Source organism: Erigeron canadensis, chromosome 5, assembly GCF_010389155.1.
Source record: "Erigeron canadensis isolate Cc75 chromosome 5, C_canadensis_v1, whole genome shotgun sequence".
Lineage (NCBI taxonomy): Eukaryota > Viridiplantae > Streptophyta > Magnoliopsida > Asterales > Asteraceae > Erigeron > Erigeron canadensis.
In genome coordinates, this window is record NC_057765.1 from 666,024 (window position 1) to 678,781 (window position 12,758).

The 12,758-nt window shown below is 35.9% G+C and overlaps 3 protein-coding genes, 1 non-coding gene and 1 pseudogene across 4 annotated transcripts; 2 read left to right on the top strand and 3 right to left on the bottom strand.

Annotated features, from left to right (window-relative positions):
• On the top strand, positions 1-1,478 carry LOC122602284 (ectonucleotide pyrophosphatase/phosphodiesterase family member 1-like). Its single transcript, XM_043774992.1, has one exon. It carries the CDS (start codon positions 51-53, stop codon positions 1,338-1,340), a length of 1,290 nt encoding a protein of 429 aa, XP_043630927.1. The 5' UTR covers positions 1-50; the 3' UTR covers positions 1,341-1,478.
• A 1,097-nt stretch (positions 1,479-2,575) lies between these two features.
• On the top strand, positions 2,576-4,314 carry LOC122599592 (ectonucleotide pyrophosphatase/phosphodiesterase family member 1-like). The gene has a single exon (XM_043772123.1). The coding sequence runs from the start codon at positions 2,747-2,749 to the stop codon at positions 4,208-4,210; it is 1,464 nt and encodes a 487-aa protein (XP_043628058.1). The 5' UTR covers positions 2,576-2,746; the 3' UTR covers positions 4,211-4,314.
• Positions 4,315-5,061: 747 nt separating this feature from the next.
• Positions 5,062-5,142, bottom strand: TRNAL-AAG. Its single transcript has one exon. It is a non-coding gene; the product is annotated as a tRNA-Leu (tRNA).
• Positions 5,143-7,604: 2,462 nt separating this feature from the next.
• LOC122599406 lies at positions 7,605-9,104 on the bottom strand (annotated as a pseudogene).
• Positions 9,105-9,156: 52 nt separating this feature from the next.
• Positions 9,157-11,771, bottom strand: LOC122599407. The gene is made up of 4 exons (XM_043771912.1): positions 11,671-11,771; positions 10,643-11,583; positions 9,964-10,534; positions 9,157-9,871 (listed from the first exon to the last, which is right to left on the bottom strand). Exons 1-4 carry the CDS (start codon positions 11,769-11,771, stop codon positions 9,157-9,159), a joined length of 2,328 nt encoding a protein of 775 aa, XP_043627847.1.
• Positions 11,772-12,758: the final 987 nt, after the last annotated feature.

Consider the following 12,758-nt stretch of genomic DNA (forward strand, 5'->3'; position numbering starts at 1 on the left):
AAAACCTTTGAATTTTAATACCCATTTAAAAAGTTGAAAACTTTTGACAAATGGGCCTAGATTCTTTAAAGCTAAAACCCATCACCATAATCCTCTTCTTCTTCCTCACCACCTGCATTGCCATTTGTGACGCCGTCCAAACATCCCGGAAACTCAATCACCCAGTTGTCATCCTCATTTCCGCAGATGGGTTTCGTTTTGGTTACCAATTCAAAACTCCAACCCCAAATATACACATTTTGATCAACAATGGAACCGAAGCCCAAACCGGGCTGATTCCAGTTTATCCCACTTTAACTTTCCCAAATCATTACTCAATTGCAACTGGGCTATACCCTGCTTATCATGGAATTGTAAATAACCGGTTTCTTGACCCAATAGCAGGGGACACTTTCACCTTGTCTAGTCATGAGCCCAAATGGTGGTTAGGTGAACCCATTTGGGAAACAGTTTCAAATCATGGATTGCAAGCTGCAACTTATTTCTGGCCCGGGTCCGAAGTTAAAAAAGGTTCTTGGGATTGCCCAAAAAAGTATTGTGCTGCGTATAATGAATCCGTGCCATTTGAAGAACGGGTTGATACAGTTTTGGGTTATTTTGATTTGCCTAATGATGAGATTCCGGTTTTTATGACATTGTATTTTGAAGACCCTGATAGTCAGGGTCATCAAGTTGGTCCTGATGATGTTCAAGTTACTAAAGCTGTTAGTAGGATTGATGGGTTGATTGGCAGGTTGATTAATGGGCTAGAAAGTCGCGGCGTTTTTCAAGATGTTACAATTATAATGGTTGGTGATCACGGTATGGTTGGCACTTGTGATCAAAAATTGATCTTCTTAGATGATTTAGCTTCTTTTGTCAAGATTCCTGCCGAATGGGTTCAGTATTATACTCCCGTGCTATCCATCCGTCCACCTCTGAATCAATCGGTTTCTGATATAGTGAACAAAATGAACCAAGGTTTAAGTTCTGGGAAGGTCAAGAACGGCGATAAATTGAAAATCTATCTGAAAGAAGACCTTCCTAAAAGGCTGCATTATTCAGAAAGCGATAGGATAACTCCGATTTTAGGGTTAGTGGAAGAAGGGTTTAAGGTGGAACAAAAGGACTCAAAGACCATGCAATGTGCGGGCGCACACGGGTATGACAATGCGTTTTTCTCCATGCGAACAATATTTATTGGTTATGGCCCTCGATTTCCTAGAGGTATAAAAGTGCCATCTTTTGAGAATATCGAAATATACAACTTGATTACTTCGATTCTTAACATAAATGGAGCTCCCAACAATGGGTCATCATCGTTTGCTAAGAGTGTGCTTTTGCCTCATCATCATCATTGATTGCATATTTCAGGAAATGTATGCATATCTGAGGCAATGTATGCATAGTTAAGGTTTCGGGATGTTTCTAGAGTTTTGTTTTACTTCGTTGCAACTCTAGTTGATTTCTTTATTTGTCTTCTGTATCTTTTACCGACTATCGCCTTGCTTGTTTCAGTAGTTTGGTATATCTAATACTACTATGCGAGTATATATTATCTTTTGCCGGCCGTTAAATTAACAAAAGATTCTGAATAATAATAATGTTTTAAGATGATGCATTGTGTTGAATGTAACTTTTAAATTAAGTACGTTTTAAGTGTTTGGATATTGTTTACAATCATATCTTTTCTTTGTTAATGTGCAGCAACACATTTTTTAGATATTTTTCTACGTCACATACATAAATTCCTGTATTAATATAACCGTAACTAACTATGTCATAATTTCATAATTTGTATTTGTGTTAATTACTCGTATCATTTATAACTTATTTATTTAATCTGTAGCATACACGCACGATACGATGATGGCAGCAACGGTATGGCAACAATGGCGGTGGGTGGGTTGTGGGCTTGTGGCGGCGGCGGCGGTGAGTGGTGGCAGGGGCGGCATTTCAAAAATCAACAAAGCCGTTACAACGGCCGGCTAGTAATTTCAAAAATCACTACCAAGTCGTCTGTCTTGTGGAAGAATGCCACACCTCATTCCGCCTGGGGGCATGATGTTCACTGCGGCATCACGACGACATAGCGCAACGTCGTGTAGCACGTCGCTCCACTCCCTTCAGTCTAAGGCATTTTGTGATGGTGGGAAAAATGTGGGAAGAAGTAGAAAAAGTGGAAAAGAATGACGAGAAGTGATGAATTACAGTTACTCCGCGATGTTTATTTTGTGATTTTCCTGCTCAGTTAAAACTTCATGTAAAGATATTGAAATGTCCGTCTAGGCGTCTACTATGCCACCTTGTCATAACAGTAAATACATTGCATCACGTTATAAATTTAACACGTTACATTTAAAAAGTTAGCATGATTGAACTTTGCTTTAAAGTACTAATGTGGTAATGTTATGATCATTATGCTAAAGTCTAAAGCTTTCTTAATGATTGATGAATCTTGGATCTTGCGGAAATAATCAAATAAAAAACTAAAAAAATATTCAATCAAAACATACATACAAAAACTATACACACCTTTCTATCCATAACTTACAACCAATCATAGCATTAATTTTATCCATTCAATCAATTCACTCTACAAATTCACAAACTCAGTCAACCTCTTTTTCTTCTCCAATACCTCACACTCCAGCAAACCAATCTCAAAACCATAACTTTCCAAATCTTTAACACAATTCCTTCAAAACCCACATCACAAAACCTTTCAATTTCAATACCCAGTAATAAAGTTGAGAACTTTTGTCAAATGGGCCTAGATTCTTTGGAGCTAAAACCTTCACCATTAGCAACCCAAGAAGAACCACCACCACCACTCAACCACCACTCAGATCAATCCACGTCACTCCTACCACCATCCACCACCACCACCACCGGAACAACAAAACCCATCACCATCCTCCTCTTCTCCCTCTTCCTCACCACCTGCATTTCCATTTCTGCCGCCGTCACATTCGCCTTCCTTTTCTTCTCCGCCGTAAAACCCACCATCACCACCGCCGCCGCCGTCCAAACATCTCGGAAACTCACTCACCCAGTTGTCATCCTCATTTCCTCTGATGGGTTTCGTTTTGGTTACCAATTTAAAACCCCAACTCCAAATATACACATTTTGATCAACAATGGAACCGAAGCCCAAACCGGGCTTATTCCGGTTTATCCCACTTTAACTTTCCCAAACCATTACTCAATTGCAACTGGGCTATACCCTGCTTATCATGGAATTGTTAATAACCGGTTTCTTGACCCGGAAACAGGGGACATTTTCACAATGTCTAGTCATGAGCCCAAATGGTGGTTAGGTGAACCCATTTGGGAAACCATTTCAAATCATGGGTTGAAAGCTGCTACTTATTTCTGGCCCGGGTCAGAAGTTAAAAAGGGTTCTTGGGATTGCCCGGATAAGTATTGTGCTGCGTATAATGAATCCGTGCCTTTTGAGGACCGGGTTGATACGATTTTGGGTTATTTTGATTTGCCTAATGATGAGATTCCGGTTTTTATGACATTGTATTTTGAAGACCCTGATCATCAGGGTCATCAAGTTGGTCCTGATGATATTCAAGTTACTGAAGCTGTTGGTAATATTGATGGGTTGATTGGCAGGTTGATTAATGGGCTAGAAAGTCGCGGTGTTTTTCAAGATGTTACGATTATTATGGTTGGTGATCATGGTATGGTTGGCACTTGTGATCAAAAGTTGATTTTTTTAGATGATTTAGCTTCTTTTGTCAAAATTCCTGCTGAATGGGTTCAGTATTATACTCCTGTGTTATCCATCCTTCCACCTCCAGATCAATCTGCTTCTGATGTTGTAAAAAAAATGAACCAAGGCTTGAGTTCTGGGAAGGTCAAGAACGGCGATAAGTTGAAAATGTATCTGAAAGAAGACCTTCCGGAAAGGTTGCATTATTCGGAAAGTGATAGGATACCTCCCATTTTAGGGTTAGTGGAAGAAGGGTTTAAGGTTGAACAAATGGACTCGAAGAGCAAGGAATGTGGGGGTGCACACGGATACGACAATGTTTTTTTCTCTATGCGGACAATATTTATTGGTCATGGCCCTCGATTTCCTAGAGGTATAAAAGTGCCATCTTTTGAGAATATCGAAATATACAACTTGATTACTTCGATTCTTAACATAAAAGGAGCTCCCAACAATGGGTCATCATCGTTTGCTAAGAGTGTGCTTTTGCCTCATCATCATCATTGATTGCCAATTTTCATGTTTTTATTCCATGAAATGTATGCATATTTGAGGCAATAATGTTGTTTTGGTTGTAACAGATTTAGAATAATAATGTCGTCTTAAGATGATGCATTGTGTTGAATGTAACTTTTAAGTGATTGAATAATGTTATCACATACATACATAGATTCCTCATTGCTGTATCACTATGGCTGTGAAGTTGCAGCAATCTTTTTTTGCAGCAACATTCCTCCCAAGAATTTGTAAAAGTTTCAAACCCTTTATGCAATGTAGTACTTGGCCTGGCGCTTGCTTTCCACCATGATGTATTGTAGTTAGGCATTTGGTGAAACCAAAAGGCGCGAAACTATTTGGTTTTTTAGAAAAACAAGTTACAAAAAAGAAACATACAGTTATACAAACACAAACTAACTTAACAAATTGGTTTTCAAATCTGTTATGTCACAACCAAATTTTATAGAGACATGGAAAAAATTGTCATTTGACATATTCTTCTTTCTCAATCTTCTCAATCCAAAAATATTTCTATGTGACATGTGAGTCACATATTTCTCAGAGACAGATACTAAGAAGGCTTTCTATATAGAAACTATAAAACATAAGAAAACACTGTGTATCGATTAGACGATAATATCTATAAGACGCTTCTTCTCATGACTTCATGTCGTCATTGTTACTATCTTGTTCAACAATCAAACTGAACACGTGTGAGCTAAAATATTGCATATATATTAAAAAGAACTAGAACGAAAATAGATGGTACTGTATATCTTTTAGAAGGAGAATGAAGCTCAACAAAATTATATACAAGTACCAAAAACTGTAAAAAAAAATGAAGGGAAAAAAAAAACAGATGTTGAGAGTGGGATTTGAACCCACGCCCTTTCGGACCAGAACCTTAATCTGGCGCCTTAGACCAACTCGGCCATCTCAACTTTGTTTTTTCTTTTGACCGAAAACTTACATATATAGACGACTTATAAATGAAAATCAAAGGCTCTTTCAAAGTGGGCGTCAACGCTTAAATATCCTCTATATGAGCCTGCTAGTGAAGTTACATTGTTAAAAAAAGAACATATAAAGAGAAGGCCTATAGGCCATACTTTTGAGATTGAGTCTAATAAGTATAATAACATAAAGTGTGAAATAGAATGGTACTAGAGTTTTATCCCGCGGAAAACGCGGGTATGTTTTTAAAAATCGATTTTAGTAAATTGATACCAAAATATAATTGAATAAACAAAATAATTAGTTTATAAGTTAAATATATTATATAAAACCCATTAATAAAGTATATGTATAATACAAATGGGGGGTGTTTGGTACTATTTTATTCTTCTTTTGTGAGTATTTGTATTTGCACTAATTGATATGAATTGGAGCAGGTAAATCTGTAACCCTAATTTTAGTTACTATTTAGATTTAGATACAGGTTCATATGGATTTATGTATTAGTTTGCTTTGATGATAAATAGTTTGTGTTCCTAATGATTCTGTATTTAAATACATACCAGCATTTGGATTTTCAATTTCTAATTTGGTTGGGTGATGATAAGAAGTTTGTTGAAGGTTTGGTAAGTAGATATTGTGATTATGATTGATTTTAATATTAAGAACACTGTATGATTCTTTAGTTGTCTATAATTTTTCTTGTCTTTAATTATTTAATATAGATTTTACCTAAAGAGTTCACAAGGTTCATACCGTCAGATTGCAAGAAATTGAAATTGGTCGATTACCTTAAGCGTAGGTACTATGTTTCAGTTGAATATGTTGAAGATGAGTGTGTAAAGATTCATGGTGGTCAGTGGGCTTTCTTTTTGGAATCCCGGCCATACCAAGATTTCTGTCGCTTATGTTTCACTTGGATACATAAGCAAACATTTCAAGTTGATACTTTCAGTCCCGAAGGTCGGGAATACCGGGAAATTCCTGATTCTTGTACGGTTTGGAGTTGTGTTGTTGAAGTTACTGATTCTACATTTTTAAAGCAGGTATATTGAAGTTAAGTCTTTGTTTATCTCTGTGTTTTTATGTGATTGTATGGTGTATTTACTTAACAATCTTTTTTTCCATCTAGGCATTTTATCCATTGTTGTTGTGGGATTTAAATGCAAGTGTTTCAAATTATGATGAAACCTTTACCAAGGTTATTGGCAAAAGGTTTGAAGATAATGTAAAAATATTTTTTCATGGTGTGGGTGAAGAAGAAAGAGTTGCAGGTGGTTTTGAAGGACTTTCTTGGACAAACTTTTGTTGTAAAAACAATGTTAAAGTTGGTTACTTTATGAGGTTGACAAAGTTAAAAGATCTGAGTTTCAAGGTTGATGTATTCAATAATGATGGGATTGGTGTAGATGCGCTTGTTTTAAGTAAGTTTTCCATTTTCTTTATCATTTTTTACCCTTATCATAAACTGACTTATGAGTTATGTTATTTTACTTGATTTCTTAATGGAGGTACTGAAGAGGGTGCAGATGATCACTTGTCTTTGGTGTCTAAAGATCACTTAATTAAGGAAATAAGTAACCATCATTGTAGGGCTTATCATTTGAATCATGTAGACTGGAAGCCTTATTTTTTCCAAAAGCTTCAATATCATGGTGTGCAAATACCCATTCTGGTACAAACATTATATGCTTCTCCCTCATTTTTTGATACTTAAAGTCACTCCTGTTTGCATAGTAGTGATTGTCTCATTTTAAATTTTGGTGGTGGTGGATTAAATTATTAAGGTTTGTTTTCGCAGGCTGTGCCCAAAAACTTTGTTAGGACACACAAGTTGTTCACTTATCCACAGGTTATTCTGCATTATCGTGAAATGGTGTTCAGTGCGTCGTTGGAATTGTGTATTGATAGGCAGCTCTATGGTGATGAAAGCTACCTGTTTGTGGTGATGGATTGGCGTTCTTTTATAGAAAGAACCAAGTTAAAGTCATGTGAGTTGATGAGGTTTGCAGTCAATGTTGACAAATGTGTATCTGGAGAAGTTATAGTTCTTGATGTTTGTTAAACATGTGTTGTAGAATGATGTTTTCTTAACTTTCAAGTGTTTATTAAGTCTAGGATGATGAATTGTTTTAGCTTTTGTTAGTATTCCGTAATGATTTGATCTTTGTATTTTGAGTACTCTAATTATGTATTTTCCAGTTCATGTGAATTTGATAATCATTTCTTTACAAAACTAAATTGTCCTTCTGATTGTCTTTGAGATCAGAATAAAAACTAATGATTTTAGTAACAGTTATGTTGCCAAAATACAGCCATTACCATTACCATTACCAAGTTATACAGCCAAATCTACATTTATGTTGCCAAATGGTGTCATGCACGACTTTGCAATGACATGTTTACATGAATTAACAACCTACAATCTTTCATATCCAAACTTTGATCTTCACAAACATTGAAGGACTTCTTTGTACACAACATTTGTTGTTGTGTTCTTCACTTTTAAATCTTCATCTTGTATTAGAATTTTCAATCCGTTTTTGCTTTTCACTCTTGACACTGCAACATACAATTGACCATGACTAAAAACTGGTCGGGGCAGATACAAACCAACACGATCGAGTGATTGTCCTTGGCTCTTGTTTATTGTCATAGCAAAACACACTGAAATAGGAAATTGTTTTCGACAAATCTTAACTGGAATCCTTTTATCAGATGGTGTCATCTTTAACCTTGAGATTAAAGTGTGAGTACCTATGTTTGTTCCAGTTATGATTTTGGCTTCAATTACATGTTTTCCCAATCTGACCACTTGTAGACGTGTGCCATTACACAAACCATTCTGTTGATCGAGGTTCCGCAGTAACATAATTGGGACTCCAATTTTCAGCACCAACTTATGATTTAGAAATCCAGCTAATCTAAGTTGGTTTATGACTTCTGGTGAGAACAAAGCGGCATCAATTGCATTAGGATCTTTAGATTCACATAGACTATCAGAACTTAAGTATGTCATCTCCTCACCTGGCATCAAATCTAATAGCTTATCATTTATGGTTCCAACAACATCATGAGTTGGCGCAAGAATAGCCCGTTGTTGAAAAAACATGGGATCCTGCAAACTGTTAAGCATATTTGGATATGTAAAATTCAGTGACTGAAGGGGATCATTTGAATCAGTGATTAACAAATCCTTAGGTATTTCAATTTCTGCTTCGCCATCATTGTCAGCACCAAGAATGCCATCTCCGACTTTTAAAATCCATTCAGCAAATTCTTGAACCTCTTGTAAGTCGGTTTTTTGGGTTCCAACTTTTAACCTCATATTCACTGTCAATTTAAGAACTTGACAGTGATGCCATATATATGAGGAATTTAGACTTGCATTGACAATCATACTTCTGGTTCCTTTTGGTATAACTGGCAAGGTTTGTCAAAAGTCACCGCCAAAAACTACTACTTTGCCTCCAAAAACTTGATCTTCGCTATTGGGTTGGGTTGATCTTAGTATATCCCTCATTGTTCGATCAAGGGCTTCAAAACAATGTTTATGTATCATAGGAGCTTCATCCCAAATTATCAGTTTAGTGATCTTGATTAATGCTGCCAACTCACTGCCTGGATCTATGGAACAAATTGAGCTTTCAGTGATGTTAATTGGAATAACAAACCTTGAGTGTGCAGTTCGTCCACCAGTTAGTAATAGTGATGCTATTCCACTTGAAGCAACATTCAACACAATTTGACCTTTTGACCGTAAGGCAGCTGTCATAGTCTTCCAAAGATAAGTTTTGCCCGTACCTCCATAACCATAAACAAAGTAAACTCCTCCTTGATTTTTACTAACCGCATATATAACCGTATCATAAAGGGTTTTTTGTTCAACAGTTAAGCATGATAATAACTGCTGATGTTCAATAGTTAGAGCCCTTTTATCATACAGCATCTCATTGGCAATTAAACGGTTATTGAGTGATGAAATATAATTTTATGCTTAATTAAATGGAAATGCATATATTGAAACACGTATGTAAAGAGATAATGTAATTACCTGGGCAGTTTAAGATTCTCCTTTGCATGTGTAAAATATCTTCACTTAGAACTTTGCATGTTTTGTTCCATAAATCATCGGGCCGGGCTACAGAGGTTGAAAGTAGTAATTGGACAAAGAAAGTTCTAAGATATGATGCTGTTGCCCAATGAGATGCTTCCAAAATTGCATCAACATATTCTTTATCATCGTCTAAAAGGCCCATCTTGAAACATGCTTCTTTGTAACTTTTACATATACGTCCATTCACTGTAAGTAGTTCCTTAAAAGATTTCGGGCCAACAACATGATTTAGCAAGATTTTCAAATAATATACATCACCAAGGGACGAAGGGACATATGATATCCTCCCTATAGAACCATGTCCTTCCACAGTTCTTCGTTGCCATTTCCTAGTCTTACGTATCCAAACATAAAACTGAGGTATTTGCACATATTTCAATGTTCTGGCAAAGCTATCCTCTGCATTTAATTTCATCCATTCCAGGAACATTGAACGTTTGACTGTTAGATTCGAAACCACATCACATAACTGTGCTTGATCATCATAAACTATGCTTTGTTCATTTTCTTTGTGAAATGGCAAAATTTCCACTGGAGGATGCCTATAATGAATATCAAAGGAGAATATTCGCCAACATGCTTCAAAAGCAGAAACGTACCTTAATTTACATTATGTGAAACTAATGTCAGTTATGTACAATTTGGTTAGGCAATTTAGTTAGGCAAACATTCTAAAAATGATGGGAATTACCTGCAATCCAAGTAATTGTTAACCTCATCTTTGGGTTTGTTCTTATCAGTTGTTGTTTGATCTGTATTGGTTTGATACACAGTTGATGTAACTCGATCAGGACCTTTGTTTATATACTTGAACAAATACTTAATTGATCCTGATTGGTTGCACCATTCTACATTAATGTGGCACTGGTATCTTCGCAGAAGTGTAGCATTATAAGGGACAACCATGCCATTATCAAGAAGGACCCCATTTTTTTCAAGGGTATTCCCAGTATTTCGACGTCTATATACAGGATACCCTTCTGAATCCACAGCAGTTTCATCCTTCCATTTCTTTGGGAAATTCTTTGTACATTTTCCTCTAACCATACATGGACAGTTGGGATTATCATCTCCGCAAGGTCCATGCATCATGAATTGTTTGACAAGTGCATACAATTCTGGGTCTTCTTTTTTGTTTGGTATTTCAGCACTAATGTATTTATCTACATCGGTTGCACGAGGAAACTTGTTTGCAACAGCTAAGAACAAACAAATATGAGCATGAGGAAGACCCCTTTTTTGAAATTCCACCGTGTAAATAACTGCAAATTTAGATAAATCCATTATTAAATATAAACTTTTATATAGGTAATTGGAAAAAATGTACTTTAAATTTAGAATACCAAACAATTATATATCTATATTAATACCTGCTTGTACTTCGCCAAAGAATTTCTCCTTCACAAAATCGTTTATGATTTCATCCAATTTTATCTTGAACATTCTAGCAATTATATCCGGCCGGTCTTCAGGAGTGAGATTTTTATCAACCAAACAACGGTAAATCTCTGGCCAATTGGGATTACAAGTAACAGTAATGAACAAATCTGGATAGCCCACTGACTTGCATATAGCCATCGCATCCAAGTACTTTTGCATCATGTACCTGCTCCCACCGGTAAAAGATGAAGGAAGTAATATACGTTTACCAGTTGATGAGGCATCTGTGGTTCCATTCTCGACATTTGTCGTCAAATTCTGGAAAGTATCAGTTCTGAGCTTTTTCTGGTTACCTTTAACGTATGACAGTCGATCAGCCTCTACCATTGTGTAACTGTCCACCACAAACTGATGAAAAAGTTTTTGTGCATGAAGTAAGAGTGAATACTCCCCAGGTCTGTCTTGTATTGTGTAACAAAAGAATTCCCTCATAGTAAGTTTTGTTCTTGGTTTGTTTGAATCTTGTGCAATACCTCTGTGCTTGATTCCTAGCCGATAACCATCTTCTCCAAATGGAAAGATGAGTGGATATTGAAGAGCCAGATAAGAAGGATGTAATTCACTTATCCTTTGAAGACCACCAGACTGCTTTCTCAATATAATGTCCCGTGAATCAAGTACTGAATCTATGTCTCCAATTATTAATCCAGCTACTTCAGAAGTTGTCGGCAAGTTGTAAATTCGACCATCTTTATTTCTGTTGGCAATAAGTTTTAGACTTACATCTTGCCATTCATTGTCTTTAACACAATCTCTTACCATCCTGAAGGATTTCACAAGTGGGTTGCAACCATCTAACATTATCTTTAGTATGTTGATTGTATCACGTTTCAGTTCATTTTTGGCAGGTCTTGAAGTTTTAGTACCAGAACTGTAAATAAATGCAACTTTATTTTAACAAACTTAATGTGCAATACTTTATAAGTTAAAGGCATAAGAATGGTAAATGTGTTTTTACCTGACAGCTCTTTCTCTATTAGCCTCTTCATTTTCAGAGTCAAATATATAAAGTTGTGAGAACTTCGGTTGATCACCTTCCGCAGGTAGCAGACTACCCATTCGGTGAAAATTTTGACCTTGTAACCTAAAGACATAAGGTCCTCTTTCCGTTTAAAGAACCTTGATTTACTTTACCTCCCATAGATGTAAATGAAAACATCATATTATATGCTTGTATATGTTTCATGAAATTATTGGCAATAGGATTTTTGCTCGTAAACAAATTGTACAACACAGGAGGAGGTTTGACAACTGGTGGTAGCTCCACATCACCACCTTTGCAACAGAAAGTATACACAGTGTTCTTGCCCTTCGGATTACCCCTTAACATTTCTGCCTCCCAAAGCATTGCATGACACTTTGAGCATTCATATATTTGATCTCCATGATCTTTGTAAGCTGAAATAAATAATGACAAATTCCTTTCATGTTTAGAGTGAAATTAATTGGAATGTCAAAATTAATTTGATTGATATACTACAATGATACTTACCTAATGAAAGACCTTTCCTTTTGACATATGAATCATCCACCATATCATCATTAATCTCCAAATCTATTCTTGGAATTTGAATATTATTCAAAATTTGAGCTTTATGTTTATGACTGTTCTCTACTTTTCTTACAACTCCCTGGGGTTGTTTATATGATTCGTGATAATTCTGCTTTCCGGTGTAATTACATGATTTACGTACAGCAGATTTGGTTCTTTTTGATGTTGAAGTTCCTTTCATGTCAAATATATAATAAAAAATGTCAAGTAAATCACAAATAGCAATTCATGTGTACACATAATGAATTAATGTTCCTATATTAACTTTACCTAGAGGATCAATTGTGGATTGCAAATTACTTCTGGAATAACACATTGATAATCCATTTTTACTTAATGATATGGGTTTTACGGATGGACTTGTTACGTTGCTATGGCTGGAACTACCAATGTCAAAAGTTGAAGTGATTCCTGAACCTATAAAATAGTTACAACTAAAATTCAAATACTGATGCATGACATTTTCAGTGGACATTTAATTTGCAACAAAATAG